A 17,484-nucleotide genomic window follows, 5' to 3' on the forward strand; every position below is an offset into this window, starting at 1 on the left:
CTGAATCTAACAACTGTTAAGTTGTTGAGTTTTATGTAAATCCTACATGGTTTAATCACGTTTAACCTTGAAACATGAAACAATATTGTTCAAATTACATGTTACAGTTTTGTAAATTTAATAACCCGACAGTTTCCCTTTTTTGAGTGAGTGATATATAGGTCACAGTGGTGCTCATGGTGGTGGTCTCTGCCTGTGCTTCTCCCTCAGGCCATCTCGATGCCTTGTTAAGGGGTCTGGTGCTGGGGAAGCTGGGCAAAGCAGGCCACAAACCTACCTTGGACGAGGCCCGGCGGAGGTTCAAGGATCATGTGGAAGGCAAGCAGATCCTCTCAGCGGACCTCAGGAGCCCAGTAAGCTCTGCCTCTGTATGCACACACAAATAGTAATGTGCTTAAGTTTGTAAAAAAAAAAATACTGGAAATGCACACACCTTTATACACAGTAGACCAAAGTACATAATAAGGTTTTAGAATTCTATTGGTAACACATATAATGGAAAACCCACACCAATGTTCTTTTGTTTCCAGGTGTATTTAACAGTGCTAAAGCATGGAGACAGTGCCACATTGGACACAATGTTAAAGGTAAAGGGAATCAGTGCTTTCGGAAACATCTGCTCATATATATGTATTCCTGTAAAATATATATATGTATATATAGAAATCTTATGCAGGAATACCAGATTTACATTATAATACCCTGTACAATACCCTGTCTGTCAACACTCAACAAGAAAGGTTGAGAGAAAGAAAATTGTGTTGATGCACAATGCTGGCCTCCATCATTGTTACAGAGAGAATTTTGACACCTGAAGAAGTCTCTTGTCTACCCTATCAAAAACATTTTTACCAAACAAAAACAGACGCAGACCTAGGTACGGGGGCAATCCAAAACACACAAGCCACTCTCTTTGCGGTAACCATTCACTTTTTGTCCTCCGCACAGATTCTTAACATCACACTTCTGCTAAACAGGCAGTTAAGTGTTTTAACAGTTCAATTTAACAGTGACTTGGCACAATCAGGATCAGAAAAACGAGTTTGAAGTGCTTCAGAATCAACAGGTTCTGCCCACAAGCTCAAAAATCTCTTGCCTTTTCTATGGTGCATGTATACAACTAGGCGGGCTTCAAGGAATTTGATGGGAAATCACAAATCGCAGATGTTGCACTCCTGGCTGGCTCGCCAAGTGAAGAGGTCTAAGTCTATCCTATTGCTGTGAAAGTACCAAGTCAGTTAGGTCAATTGCCAAATACAAGTTCAAGACTAAATCTAAGTACAACCTCAATTCCCCAAAAGTTGGGACGCTGTGTAAAAATGTCAAGTAAAAACAGAATGCAATGATTTGCTAATATCAAACTCATGTCATTCTCAATAAATCAACTATAAACATTTTATGGCCGCAACACGTCTCAAAAAAGTTGGGGAAGGGGCAATAAAAAGCTGGAATAAGTGTTACAAAAAATAAACAGTTGGAGGGACATTTTTCATTTAACTAGGTTAATTACAAACAGATCAGTAACATGATTGGGTATATAAAGAGTACCTTGGAGAAGCAGAGTCTCAAAAGTAAAGATGGGCCAAGGTTCACCTATCTGCATCTACATATCGTGGAACCATTTCAGAATTGTTTTCCTCATTGCAAAATGTTCTTTGAATATCTCATCTAATATAATACAATAATTTTGAGAATCTGGAGAGATCTTTGTGAAGGGGACAAGAGAGAAAATAATGCATGCTTGTGATCTTCAGGCACTGCATAAAACACAGGCATGATTCTGTAATGGGAATTATTGCACGGGGTCAGAAACAACTCAATAACAAATTGTCTGTGAACACAGTTTGTCGTGCCATCCACAAATGCAGGTTAAAGCTCTATCAAGCAAAGAAGAAGCCATATGTGAACATGATCCAAAAACACTGCCATCTTCTCTGTGCTGAAGCTCATTTAAGGCAAAGTGGGAAAACTGGCCTTGCATATTTCACAAAAAGGACAATATTCCTATCCCACAACTCCAGAAACTAGTCTCCTCAGTTCTCAGACATATACAGACTGTTGTTAAAAGAAGAGGGGTACCGGGTAGTAAACATGGCCTTGTCCCAACAATTTTAATGTTGCTGCCATTAAAATTCAAAATGATTTTTTTTCTTTAAAATGGTAAATTTCTTCAGTTTAAATATTTGATTTGTTTTCTATGTTATATTGTGAATAACATGGGTTATAAGATTTGCAAATCATTCAGCAATTTGTCCCAACATTTTTGTAATAGGAGTTGTATCTGGAAGGTGCAGGTGTCCAATATACTCAAGTTGAGCAGCTCAGAAGACTGGACAAAAAATACAGGAAATAAAGGCAGTTAAATAGTATCACTGTTACGCCTCCCGATGGTTCGGAGTGGAAGGAAATAAAATAGGGCTGCAGGTGAAGCCAGTGAGGGTGCAGTCACACAAACCAGGACCCAATATGAGGAAAATAAAGTAATACATTCTTGTCAAATTCTAAAAAACGCCTAAAAAGGGCATACCCAAAGTAAATTCTCATCTCTGACAGGGACGAGTCTGACTACAGGTGGGAAGCTGACAACCTGGTGACCTGGTGCAGCCAGAACAACTTAGAGGTCAATGCTCTTAACAGGGTTCGTACGGTCATGGAAAACCTGGAAAAGTCATGGAATTTTAAAATGGTTATTTCCAGGCCTGGAAAAGTGCTTGAAAAAAATTAAATCCCCAAAGCTTTGGAAAAGTTACGGAAAGTTGTTATAATCATATTTTCATGTTGTTCATTTACGCTGAGTTTTAAATAATTCAAATGCTTTTAAAAGAAATACGTTCAAAATATAAGCAGGCATACGCTCTCATGCTAACTGAAAAGTTTGATGGCCATAGCAACAGTAACTCAGAGAAGCACGAGGGATAATTCAAAATGCCAGGAAAGTGTAGATTTAACGATGCTTGGCTACAAATGGAAAGATACATTACAACAGACAAAGACCCGGGACAAGCAAAATGTTGGTTGTGTGGTGGAAAATCATTCACATTTCAATCGTGGGAGAGGCGGCATTAACTAGCCATTCCTAAGGTAGCAAACATCAGAGCGCTGTTGCTAGCAAAGCTACAGCAGCCGGTGATGGGTGCTGCTATCAAAGCTACAGCAGCACCCATAACGGGCTTTCTCACCACAGCGAGGTCCACTGCTACGTCTAGCAGCAGGGGTCGATGCTGTGACAACAAATTAAGTCCCAACTGCAGAGGTAATGTGGGCTGAAGGGGCTTATTTTCCCGACTATGACTGGCGTTCTATACATTATGCCGCTTATTACACAGCTACTTGCCAAAAAAATAACTTAACACTGTGTGTCTTTTTACAATTTATTTGTTACCATTCGTAGTGTTGATCAGCAGAAAAATAGTTTGCGAAAGACGTTGAACTTCATAGACGTTGAACATTCTTTAGACTTCAAATCAGCTGACGTCGCTAAGCAATGGAGTACGCTGGGGTTGAAAAGTTACCGGACTGCTTGCGGGGTGCTACGAAAGATGCGAATCCGAGGCAAAAAGGCCACTTACCTTGACGGCGGTCAAATATGCATAGCCAAGTTCAAATATTGAAAAATTGTTCACCGCAGAATGTTGGGAAGCCCCATTTAAGCGAATGGAGCATTGTACAATATTACAAACAGCTGTGTAATACAACTTTTTAACGTATACACCGAGATTTCACAAAAAGTTTGGTCATGGAAATTTGGTTTAAAGTAATTGAAAAGGCATGGAAAGTCATGGAAATCCATTGGTCAAAATGTGTATGAACCCTGTCTTAAGACAGTGGAGATGGTTGTGGACTTCAGGAAGAACACAGCCCCACTCACCCCCATCACCCTGAGTGACTCCCCAGTCAGCACTGTGGAGTCCTTCCACTTCCTGGGCACCATCCTCTCCCAGGACCTCAAGTGGGAACTGATCAGCTCCCATACCAAAAAAGTACAACAGAGGATGTACTTTCTACGGCAGCTGAAGAAATTCAACCTGCCAAAGACAATGATGGTGTACTTCTACACAGCCATCATTGAGTCCATCCTCACTTCTTCTATCACCATCTGGTACGCTGCTGCCACTGCCAAGGACAAGAGCAGACTGCAGCGTATCATCCGCACTGCTGAGAAGATGATCGGCTACAATCTGCCTTCCCTCGAGGATCTGCACACCTCAAGGTCCCTGAGGCGAGCGAGGAAGATTGTGGCCGACCCCTCCCACCCTGGACACTCTCTGTTTCAGCTACTCCCCTCCGGCAGAAGGCTGCGGTCCATCAAGACCAAAACCTCACGCCACAAGAACAGTTTCTTCCCATCCGCTGTTGGCCACTTTAACAAGGCCAAGGACTCTCACTGACTTTAAACCACAAGCTGCACAATGACACCCTGCACATTGCAATCTGCAATATTGTATTGTTATCTTGCACTATCGTTTCTTTTAGGTTAGATTGTAAATTATGACTACTTATATTTTATATTTTAGGGGCAGAACGCACCGACCTGGTTAGCTTTAGAAGGCTATCGCCAGGGCATGGAAGCTCCTATTGGGTCAAATGAGGTGTCGATAGAAAGGTCAGAGTGTAGTGGCCATCTTGACGTTTTCTGATCGTAAATATTCGACGTGGAACTCCTTCCATGAGCGATTGTGCGTGAGTGACTGCCATATCAGTTGGCGAAGTCAGAATTTTGCAAAAAGAGATTGTGGCTTTTCGTGGAGGTAATACATTGTTTTGGACAAACTACTTAATAGTTAGATCAGGTTAGATTGTTTGGACCTTTGGGAATGTACCCAGTTGGGATGTTTTGCATAACTGGACAGCTGTGAGCCATATCAGGTAAGTACATACGTTTTTCCTAATCTTTTTGAAAAAGGTTGTATCGGACAAAGACGTTGAGTGTACTCGCTGTTGCAACTCGATCTTGAAATGGTGTATATAAATGAAAGCACAAGAATAACTGCAGTAACTAGGGGGAGGAGGGGGCAGCATTTCCGTCCCGTGGGCGGGCCTGAACCTTAACAGCAACACCGGGATCAAAGAGGACTATCAATGGCACCAAAGAAAATAACATAAACAAACCCGTTGACTGGTGCTAAGCACCTAAAAAGACAGTGGGTGGTGCTCACTGCTAACCTGGGGTTGTGACAAAAGATATAACTGTGGGTGTAATATGTAGACCCCTATCCTTGTTTGTCTCGGTGCACCTAACAAAACATGCAAGTAACAAAAGACAAACCAAAAGTAGGCTACTAACAAAAGTAAATGGTAAAGACAGATACATGAAGACCAGAAGGTCGAAGCGGTATCGACCTTTCAAAACAATTTGTACCGATACAAACGTTTCGAGCGTGGCTTCAAATGGGCAAAAACCAAGTGATCAGAGTCGTTGTGACGTCTGACGTCACACGAGCAGCTGAGACAAACTGCGTTTTATTCAAACGCTTACAAGACATCAGACATCACTAATATTCGTAGGTTATAAAGCTTAACCGCTAGCTTATATTATCATATAGTAATATATTCTTTTAGCATATACTTCCACTAAAACGGGGTGAAGGGATGCGATCTCACTACGTCTGAGTGAGGGGTTGCGCTCTTACCACGAGGCCATACTCAGTTGAACTTTATGTGTAATTAAAGTTATAAGAACCTAAAAATAAATATCATAAACGTAAAGTAGCAAAGACGTTACGTTGTTTATAATACAACAAGATATCTGATAACATTTTTTGGACACTTGCAAATTGAAACATTTGTCACATAACCTTTATTTATCAAGTTGTCAACGACGATTATGAGACTGACGTCTCAAGGACTTGACGTCACTTGATTCCTTCCATCGCTCAATACAGTCGCCATACCATAAACTGACCAGCAGATGTCCCTATGGAGAAGATGTATCGAACGCTTCGAAAAAGCAATACTTTTTCGAGACAATTGTGTCAAATAGCTCGTTGCTTCGGAAAGCTTTGTTTCCCCCATCACTAAAGACCAGTCCAAAAAAACAATACCAACAATAACTCAAACAGAGATCTGCCACAGCTCAACTCAAAAACCAACTCTAACAAAAAATACACAGAAACAAAGAACTCTTAAAGGGGAACGGCTGATGGGGAATCTGGAACAGGTGTGATGACTTGATGAATAATTGATGAACGATTGGACCCAGGTGTGCACCAGTTGCAATTTCTGTAAGACTGCAAGTGAAGCTTGGCTTCCCCTAAAATGTCAAAAGATTAATGGTCAAAAATGTACTATTAATACTACAGAAATGTACCATACATTTTAAATGCGTTATAACACGTTCATCTCAAAGACGAGTTTGTTCAGAATCAGCTACATATAGCTGGTTGACTGACTCAATTTTCTTTTCATACTTTCCCATTGTGTCACAGTGCATTTCCCTGTTGAAGCCTGGCGTCCATGGACTTCAATGGTGCTGCTTTGAACAGTTTTTTTCAGTGCTTCGAAACTATACGGTCATTGGATAAATGCTGCAATTATATCCCACTCACGGACACTCTGCGTCTCTGGGGGTAAATGGAGGAGTGGGCTGGCCTGGACTCCGTGATTTTGTACTATAAAATGTCGCCAAAGCTATTCGAGCACAGTCCCATCATGGATTTTGCAAGTGTAGTCCAAAGACGAACTGCTGCAACCTATTTCTTGGTATTTGCTTGGCAAAATTGCTAGCCAATTTTCATCATACATTTCATACAATTATACACCACATTCCTTGTTTTAGTTTAACCTAATTTCCACATTCCCTCCTTGAGTTTAATATTGTTTCGTTTGTTAATTCATTCATTCATACAATACTGTAGGCTATGCTAGTGTTGTGGGTTGAACTCGTGGGTTGAACTAGCCAGTGAACTAGACAAATAAATAGAAATTTAAGATGTAGGCCGAAAATGAGCTTCCCCTCTTTTGCCGACACTGGTGTGCACATATGTGAAGTAGGAATATGAAAACAGTAGGACGAGGCAGAACACAAAACAGAACACAAAACATAAGTAAGTAGATTTTATTTGGACATGGACATGACATTGTCATTGGACGAACCAGATGCATTGTTTACAGGGTGTTAGCATAAATGCTAGTTTACAACACCTGTCCACAGGAGACGTTTTACAAACAACTAAATAAACTAAACAAAACAGAAACAAGATCAAATACTGATAACAAACTGATAATTAAAAATAAAAATGCAGAATACAATAGAGTACAGAGCAGCAATATAATGAGTCAAATATATATAGGCTACGTAGAGTAAAACAAAGGCAGCATGATCAAACAATAAACCAGTTGTAAATTATTTGTGTGAGCACTGTTGATTTGATTTGAGCCGTTGTTTAAGTTCTCTGTTAAAAGTGGTGCTATTAGTCTCTAGTTTTAGACTTGTGGGCAAAAGGTTCCACAGTTTTGCACCCTTTGCAGAGAAAACAGACTGACCGAAGGATGTCTTGTGCATTGGAACAAGACAATCACCATTGATGGAGGCTCGTGTATTTGCCCGACGAGAGTTCTGACGTCTGATGGCCAATTCAGACAACAGTGGTGACACATGGTTATTTACACACTTGGAAAACAATTTAAGATTACTCAAATTAATAAAGTTATCAAAGGTGAGAAGGTTGTGTTTTTTTAGAATGCCACAGTGATGCCATCTCATGGGCGTCCATGACTTTTATTGTCTGTTTGTATATTGAAAAGATAGGTTTTAATGTGGTAGAAGAAGTTTGGCCGTTTGACATGACAGGTCCCTTCTTATGAAACAGAAACAATTTAGATTTAGTTTGACCTTCTTTGCAACATACTTAACCTGCGTAATAATTTTTTAATTCTTATCCAGGATGATACCTAGATATTTTACTTCATTTACTGATTCAATTTATTTATTTTTGATCCGTACCTCAAAAACATGTGACAAGTCTATTACGGATGGAGAAGCACATAGACGGTTTTCTTCACATTAATGGTCAACTGAGACAGCTCAAGCCATTTGTAGATGCTGAGTAATGCTTGTGTCAGGTGCTCACCTGCTAAGCTGGGTGTTTTACTGGACACATGGATAACAGTGTCATCAGCATACATTTGACAGTTGGACCCCGGACAGCAGTTTGGTAGGTCATTGATATACATAGAAAACAACAGGGGGGGGGTGACATGCAAGGGTATACATAACGTGTATGTCCGTAACAATCACAATATGGGAGGGGGGGTGACAATCAACATAGCTTTGCAAGCACAGAAAGACACTGCATTCATGGTGATTGCTTATGTTTACTCTTTAGATAGGGTTCCTAGACATAGCCTTGATGTTCCTCCTATTTTCCTCATTCAAAGTTGCAAAGTTACACTTTGGTAACATTTGGACCATTGACCTACACTCTAGTATCACAGACATTTCCTAGTCGCATCTTACAAAGAACTAACTTATAATAAGGTCAAATGAAGGTATAATAACTAAGGATGTCAAAGTTAACGTGTTGGCGCAATCTCAATTTAACGCTGAATGATGGAGAGAGGGCTTTTAGATGGAAGTTCCATTTAAAAAAACTTGTGAGACATATTTGAGACTTTTTTCAAAGTTGACAAAACTAAGGCTGTGTGTACCGATTGTCAGGCTGTTTACTTCCACCCTGAACTATCACATGCAAGCAAAGCACACAGCTAGCAGCAGCGTTAGCGGTAGCAGCTACAGCGTTCGCTCTGTAATATATGGAAGGCAACATTCGCAAAAAAAGCGAGCAGCTGACTGGGTTCAACAAAGTAAAAACTGTATTGTTCAATATTAAGGTCACGCTGGGTTGCTTAAGTATGTGAAGTATGTTTGAGTAAGATTTGAATATTATTGAGCAGGATATTGTAGTAGGCTATGAGACAACATGTCTTAAATGTATTTTACATTCCACAACTTTTTCCACAGGGACACTTGCTGTTTAATTGTAACTTGTCTAACTACATGCTCTTATTGCTCTTCCCTTTGGGACATATTTGGTTTCACAATGTATGCTTCATGTTTGGCTACCCGCAATGTTTGGGGCTATCTCGTTGTTATGATCAGTGACCTATGCACTTTTGTAAAACTCTCTCTTGGATAAAAGCGTCTGCTAAATGCATAAATGTAAATGTAACAAGTCTAATTTTGTGGATGTTTTTTATACAGCAGTATAGTTTGTGAGTGAATACAACTCCCTCACAATTTAAGTTGTGTTCCATCTGAACTTGTTATATGGACATTGTCATCCAGTTAGGCCTATTTGAAGTTTTTTAGTAAACCCTTTTAAGGTTATAAAAAAAAAAAACATTCATTAGGGTAAAATGTTAACAGATTAAATAGATTGACAAGTTCAAAAGTTATGTATACATAATTTTGCGATTAATGGGGATTAATCGCGATTAATCAAATGAAATAATGCGATTAATCGTGATTACATGTTTTAATCGCTTGACAGCCCTAATAATAACAGCCCTAATAAGCAAGCTTTAGCAAACAGCATAATGACAGTTTCCGTGATACAAGAAAAATCATTCATCATTCATTTTTTCTGAACAGTATAAAAATAGTATATATATATTTATATATATAAAATATAATAAACATTTTATATATATATATATAAAAAGTAATAATTAGTTGTAATCTTTAATTATTGTTGATTGATCAGTGGTTAATGACAGATCTCTTCACACCACTAGACTTGTCTGTATGTCTGGCCAAACAAATTTGGGGAAGGGTTTTGGTCTGAGAAGTAACCAAGAACCTGATGGTCACTTTGGCAAAAAGACCTTCCTGGAAAACAGGCAATACTTGGCTAAACAGAAGCAGGGTGGTGGCAAGTTTATGCTGTGGATGAATTTCTGTAGCCGGGACCGTTGTCAGGAATGATAGAAAATTTGGTTATTGTGTTTTTTTTTATTTTTTCACAAATATAATGTTTCCAAGGGCACTGTAAATGAATGAGCTTAATTGTATTTTATACAATTAAGTGATTATAAGAAAGCCTTGACTTAAGTCTGATCGCTATTAGTCAATATTAGCATTTGAATTCAAATCAGAATTGTTTACTTCAGTATTGTCAGATGCTTATGCTAGTTCTTATTATGCTTATGCTGAAATACTTTTCTGTCTTTTCCCTTATGCCCCCCCTGCCCCCCTTTCCTTATATCCTTAGCTTCACAAGCAGGCAGACATGCAGGAGGAGAAAAACCGCATAGAGAGAGTGCTGGGAGCCATTTCAGCTCCTGACCTCATCCAGAAGGTCCTCACCTTTGCTCTCTCGGTAAGCACAGCTCCATTTGCCATTTATTGGGTGTGCGTGCCATCGACGAGCACAACTATTGTTCTCTCATATATATTTATTATTTTGATTATTTTTCCATTTAAGAATTCCGTAATATTACATTCACAAATCACAATAAAACTACATAGACAACGTTGGTGTCAAAATGTTGTTGTCTTGGTCCCCATTGTGTTGCTTGTATTTTTATTTACATTCCGTAGCACGGTTTAGCAGTTAACAACGTTTTTGTGGAGTCAGTCTCACAAGCCCTACTTACCCGGCGTCATGGAGCCGACCATCTAAATAGTTATTTAGCACTAGCGTTGTTAGCTACTGTATCCCTGCCTGTGTTTGCGCTGTTGCTCAGCAAGTGCCGTGCTGTGGTGTAGGACTGAACGACAAGTGCATCATACATTTAAGCAATTTAAGACTCGAATGAACAGTACATAATAATGTATTTGAACTCAAGCTTGTGTGACATGTTGCTGGATCGTTGCACGGTTTAGGATTATATTACAGTAACTAAAATGGTCTGGTTTTAGTTACTGTAATATAAAGTCTGGTTCAATACCTAAGTGTTACCATTTTGCTACTTGCAAATACCTACAGTTGGCAGCTGTGCTCCGTTTTGCTCCTAGATTCAGACCAAGCCCCGGTAAATTGTAGAGCTAGCTAACTACTACACTTCTTCTGTGTGGGAATTGCTGGAGCTACCCAGTCAAAGGGCGTACTAAAATACAGATTGCTGATATTCACAGCCTGGAAACATCTGCAACCGACGCAAGCACACCCCCCCATCTCCCCAGAAATTTTACCCTCTCTAGTTTAGTTTTTTTTTTACATACCATGCCTTTATTTAAAGGGGAAGTTAGCTTTTGGTGGCGTTGTTCTTACGGCGAATGATTTATCATATTGATATGTCAATTCTGACTAGAGGTGAATAGAGGTGAAAGATTGGAATGCTTGATATATTTTTCAATTATTTAACCCTTTCCTGACAGCTTATTTAAATATTCGAACAATTATTCCTATGGTTCCTGCCTTAATATCTTTGCCGTACAATCACCAATTTTATTTCTTAAAACTTAAGCTCAAAGCACATCTAATTGGTTATGGGGTTACTGGGCGTGAATAATAAATATATTTTCATCATCGTTAACCATCTTTTGCCTAAGCGGAGCCAGAGAGGATACCATGGGAGATGCCCTACAGTTTTAGACTTACCACTTCAAATAGAAAACGGAGATGATATTTTGACTAAAAACAAGTTTCTTAACATTTGTTGGCAATATTGTCGAAGCATTTGTTTGTAGGAGTAACGCGTGTTACTTCTGGAAAAAATTACGTGACCCAGTTTTGCTGTTTGTGACAGGCAGCTATGACAGTAGCACGGTTTAACCCTTGATTTCTGCAGATTTCTGTGAAACTTGCAAAAAATGAATAAAAATAATCTCAATTATGTACCCTTTCAGCTAAATATATATTCCTTGTTTGGCCAATTTGATTGATCGTGGAAGAAAGGCAAACCTTTTTAGTTATGGAGAAGAGAATAGCCAGCTATAGCGCTAGCTTTTTTTGGGGTGGCGGGGTTGATTTTCCCCCATTTTTTCACTAATCACTAGAATGATCATAACCTCTAAATAAAAGATGATATTTCTAATCTGTCTGCTGTTCTACATTTCCCACAGAATGATGTAAGTTTCATATGCTCTACGTTTTCCGCTATCTTGTATTAAAAGATGAATGAAGTTGAAAATGAGGTTGTCTGATGAAGTATGGCAGGCAGAGAAGATTTTTGTAAAAAAAAAAAATGGTTGCGTGAAACCTTCTTGATAAAGGATGATTTGCCTTACATAATCATGCATATTTTTATATCATTAGAAAGCCTTTTCTACAATAAATAGTTTGTGTATGATTTAATATGAAGATGTATGTAAATGTGAATATGCATATTAATATCATATTCAGGCATCAAATTGAATTTGTTATCTGTAATCACACACATATTATTCCTTGTTTCTGCCTTTGACAAGGCACAACCTTGTTCTCTCATATATAGTATTTATTCATTTAATATTATTTCCCACCCATAAAACGCTGTCAATTTTTTCACTATGTACAGGGCTCCAGACTAACATGTTCCCTTGGTTGCACTGGTGCGCCTAACTTTTTTATTTAGGTGCACCAGCACAAAAATGTAGGTGCACCCAAATTTTTCCTTGTGTCGCCACAATTTCAAGATCACCTTTTTATCATGCTCCATATACATTCATATATATTATGTAAATGATCTTAAACAGGAATAAGGTGTAGGTAAATACTGGTTTTATTTAAAGCACAATTCAAATATATATATTTTTTAAGTGCTTCAGTGAGCTGCCAAACTAAAACATTGCAAGCAAAATAAAACATTTCAAAATAGAAAGTGCTACTAACCATTAAACATTAAACACACCTACTAAACATTTCATGGCTCAAACTCTTATAGCGGGTCCCCCCTTGCATGCCCTTCAGATGGCCAACACCTGTAATTTGGCTTTCTTGCCCTTTGGCCTTGGCTAAACCAGCTTGCCACACTCTCCCAAGCATCAAAATCCTAGCTCCATGGGTTAGCTCCATGGCCCAGCTCCGTAACTCAGGGGTGGACAATTAATTTTGACACGGTGCCACATGAGAAACCTGAAATGTGTTGGAGGGCCGCATCAACAAAAACTTGAACTTAATTCTGCTCATTATTAATTTTTACCCATTGTCAAAAGCAGTAAAGTATATATTTGATTAGCTGCTACTGGTTATCAGAAGAATAAGGACTATTCTGTTAATAGTTATATAAATATTTAACATGTTGGTCAACTAGGAAAAGACTATCGAAGTAACAGTAAAAACTTAAATAATCATTACATCAGTGTTTCTTTTTATTTGTAAATAGTTAACCTTCACAAACACTGAAAAGTTGTTTTGCTGTATGTTAAAGATATGCAATTGATCAACTTTATACAAAAGCAATACTTTTTTTCAGTTCATTTTGTTCTGTGAGAGGAATCCAGTGGGCTTGAACAAGTTCATCGAAATCTGGCTGAATGTCTGAGATGGATATGCGAAGGACAGCTGACAGGTGATGATCCGGGTCTGCAATTTAACCAGCAAACCATCAACCCGCGCCCACTGAATGAGTCAAGTTCTTATTAAGTCCACGTTATTTTTATTTTTTTTGTCCCTTAGTGCTGATTCAAATTATAATCCTTCAACACAGCGACCTTAGCTAATTAAGAACACAGCTTTGACTTTGACCTCAGTAAACAGATACTTAGAAGTCCATGTCTTGTTAAAAGCTCTACATTCTGTATCAACCTTTCGTTGTTCATTTTCGAGGGCTAACCAGCAGCTAACTCTCCTGTCGGTGAGGTTGCGCAAGCGCACAAATGTAAATCGCCTGATCACTAGTCTTTCAGAACTACATATTTACTAGCGCTCAACACATTAATTTTTTATTTTTCATTTACCTTACGCAGGCCGGATTGGAACAGCCTGTGGGCCGGTTGTGGCCCGTGGGCCGTACAATGCTCAGGTCTGCCCTAACTGATTCTCTGGTGCTCAGGTCGTAATTTCAATGACACAGCACAGAGCAGTGTAGGCCTACAGCTGAGGTCGGCAACCTGTGGCTCTAGCGCCGCCCTAGTGGCTGCCTGGAGCTTTTTTTTTGTGAAAATGGAAAAAGATGGTGTTAACATATTTTTTGTTTTAACTTATTAAGGAGTAGCGTCACATATGTGATCGTTCGAAAGCGGGCCCCACAGAGTACCGTCACACGTGTGATTCTGAACATTCCAATGTACTATTTTCCGATAGACAAAAACTTTCACCCTGACGTCACAACAACAAATATCTTACTTCCGGGTGGATAACGTCGATCTTGGCTGGCGATAGTAAACCTTAACAAGCCATTGAAGCTAACAGGAATTTCCTTGTCATTTAACCACAAACCCGTTTTATGATTATTATGATTATAACACGTTTCATGATATTGATCTTATGAAGTGAAAGATTAGACGTTCCCGATGTTGTTGATATTGTTAGCGAATAACGGTAATATTGTAACGGTGTATCAAACTAGTGACTGAGAGATTGCTAGCCAGCTACTGTACTGCTATACTGTAGCTACAATATCAAACTTATCGATTAAAGATTTTCTGGACTGCGTGAGCTTTGTAGCTATCAGTCTGGACACAATCATTTTCCTTCGGGGGTTAATAAAGTACCTATCTTATTGACTATGGAAATGTTATCATATGGCTTCAAATTTTACAATGAGGAGGCTAGCAAGTAACACTAGCAGGAAGTAGCATTGCTACGAGTGTGTTGTGCTAGGTAACTGAAGCCAGCTAGCTTCTTTTTATGAATGCTCATTATGTATTTGTAGCCTACTTTACAGGGCTGCCAACTTTCACACATTGGCCGTGAAACACACGCATTTTAACCATTTCACACGCTCTCACGCCACACCTTGTATATTTCACGCTGAAAAGGCAACGCCAACCAAGTAGCCTTGTTAACGTTGTAATCAGGGCCGGGGTGGGTAATCGGGAGAGTCCCCGGTGGGCCGCTTCACTTCTGAGCCCGTCGAGGATTTTTTGTTGTTGACTTTGTCGCGTTAGTATTATCTTCTCTAAAAGTAGGCTACACACGTTCAGCATTCTGACACCTCAGCCTCTGCATGGGTTGTACCATGTGAGGGAGTTCTCCCCTCCCAAATAGAGTAGGTTGGGTCCATAGCCCGTCTTTTCCAAAAAGTTTTCTCAGATACACAAGTTTACACGCCAAAACCAGGGGGCCGCCGTAACTCTACACATATGCAATTCATTTCCGCCGGAAGTGGTTTGCACAGCGTCTGCCGGTGTAAACACAGCGATTTGTCTATGCTAGCTTGGAATCACGGTTCTACTACTTTAACATACTTGGATAAGTTGCCAACGTTGTCGCATTTATTTGTGGATAACATCGTCGCCATACTTTTAAGTACATTTTAGAGTAGATTTATAGTTTTTATACGATTTTATAGATTTATAAGCTTTTGCCAGTCCATCATTTTGGAGCTTTTAACATGGAGCAAAGGCAATGTCAGAAGATGACTTTAGTCGGTGATTCATTAGAACATTTGTGTCTAGCTCTTCAATCTCTCAGCAAAATGTAGGCTAATTATTTGGCTAAAGGATGCCACACATATCAGATAGAAGTTGTTCTATAAATTTGTAGCCCGACATTAAAAACATTTATAGTCGGTTGGCTGATCGCGTTGTTGTACCCAGTCAAAGGAATAAACACACAGGAACTTCATGAACTTTCAATGGTCTTTCCAGTTATCCTGGCAAAACATGTAGTATAATGTTTCTTTATTTATTGCCAGGACACAGTCCAAGTAGCCTAGGCATACGTAACATTGTTTTGGCGTGTATCAACATATCAATGTATAGTTATTAAATCCACTGCAACTATAGGACAAAGGAACACCAACAAAATGTGAATAGCCTACAAACAATAAGCATACTACTGTAGTATAACTGTAACAGGTAGAGGCGATTCTAGAGGCGATTCTAGGTTTTAAAACTGGTCGTAGCACTTTTTGTAACCACTCGTTCAGGTGCTTTCTCGAGTGTTTGCAACCAATTAACGCACACGTCGTTCCCGAACCACTTTTCTTCATGTTGTAAATTGTATATCCTCTTTGTCACTGCAATATCACTGCTTTGTCGGCACAATGGAGCTAGCTAGCAAAACAAACCCAGCCGACCAGAACGGAAGTGGATTGCATATAGGGGAGCAGTTCAGGAAGTAGAGCGGAAACGGCTCAAAAACTTGTCTATAGGCTATGGATAGCTGGGCTTGGGGACCCTACCGTAACGATACGCGTCAGCGAGGATGGATGGCAGCAGGTCCGGAGTGATGGCATCACTAGACAAGGTTTTTTGATAAAAGTTTGTTTATTTTACATAAAGCTCAATTAAACTACTTTGCGCTCAGATAATGGCAATGAGCGCGCGCGCTCGCATCACGTGTGGAAGTATGCATCACATCAAACCCATACGTCCTAGGTTTGGGCTAGCCCATAATTTTTACTGTTGAGTTTTGTATGACACGCTTTATTGTTCACAAACATGTCAATTTATAGGGAGGTACCAAAGAAGAAATAACAGGGTTGTGGTAGCACACTTGATGCGGTGACACCTATTGGCAAATTACAATATGTAGCGTGGTTTGCTCGTTTAAGATTAGTAATACTTAATTTCTAATAAAGTATAGTAGTTCTTGGGGCACCACCTCTGATTCGTGAAAGGGACAGAGGAAACCTTGTTTAATAGTATCGAATAATAGCACTCGTAATAATCAGTCTAATCTTAAGTAGTAAATTCTATGAAAGTAGAGCAGATCATATAACGTGAGAGATAAGCGAGTATTATACACAATGATTTATTTAAGAGAATGTAATTATAGTGAACACATACCAGACAAGTTATGGGTTAGTTGGGCTAAAGCAGTACAGTAGGCCTAAATTCTAATGAGAGCGCGCTACACAATGGTTGCGTAAAGCGCGTGTGGAGGGGAGGGGAGAAGTTGAGGAAGAGGTAGAGATAGGAAGAGGCTTTTATAGTAACAATGGACGATCAATGGAAACTGACCTAACGATGATTAAGTCAAATCATTTGTAGAATACAATCAAACATCAACAATTCAATCACAACATGCCAATATGTCACAAGTAAGAAATATTGCAAATCGCAGTTACTTTTGTCGGTTTGAAGAACGGAGTCAAATGGTTCGTTATGTCCAACGAACAGAATCGGAATCTCTCGTCAAAGTTCCGGGCGCTCAGTGAAGGTGCAGGTTAAGAGGAATAGGTTAGAGAGTGACGCGTTCACCCACAAGTTTATCCTACGAACAAGCGGGGGTGATTGTACGTTTGGGGGTTAAATACCCCAAAGAACAGGGGGTCATCCCTGTGAAGGTGACCTCTCTCATTGGTCAGTTACTTCCACCTGGGCGTTGTCCTGGGACCTGCCCAGAGGTGTGAAGTGGCTGATAGTTTTGAGTTCCATTATCTCAAATGTCCATGGAATGCTCAAACTTTAGAATATAACAATACAACGTTCATAACTGGTTTTGTTAGTATGAT

The 17,484-nt window shown here is 39.4% G+C and overlaps 1 protein-coding gene across 4 annotated transcripts in view; it reads left to right on the top strand.

Moving 5' to 3' along the window:
- The window catches only part of npepps (aminopeptidase puromycin sensitive), a 197,873-nt gene that overhangs the window by 153,206 nt on the left and 27,183 nt on the right, over positions 1 to 17,484 (top strand). For all 4 annotated transcript variants that reach the window (XM_084684883.1, XM_084684885.1, XM_084684884.1 and 1 more), the window contains exons 18-20: positions 211 to 353; positions 531 to 587; positions 10,209 to 10,316. In XM_084684883.1, the coding sequence (XP_084541009.1) occupies positions 211 to 353; positions 531 to 587; positions 10,209 to 10,316 (308 nt within the window). The remainder of the gene's footprint in view (positions 1 to 210; positions 354 to 530; positions 588 to 10,208; positions 10,317 to 17,484) is intronic.

Source organism: Hypomesus nipponensis, chromosome 21, assembly GCF_054491055.1.
Source record: "Hypomesus nipponensis isolate SF chromosome 21, ASM5449105v1, whole genome shotgun sequence".
In the NCBI taxonomy this organism is placed as follows: domain Eukaryota; kingdom Metazoa; phylum Chordata; class Actinopteri; order Osmeriformes; family Osmeridae; genus Hypomesus; species Hypomesus nipponensis.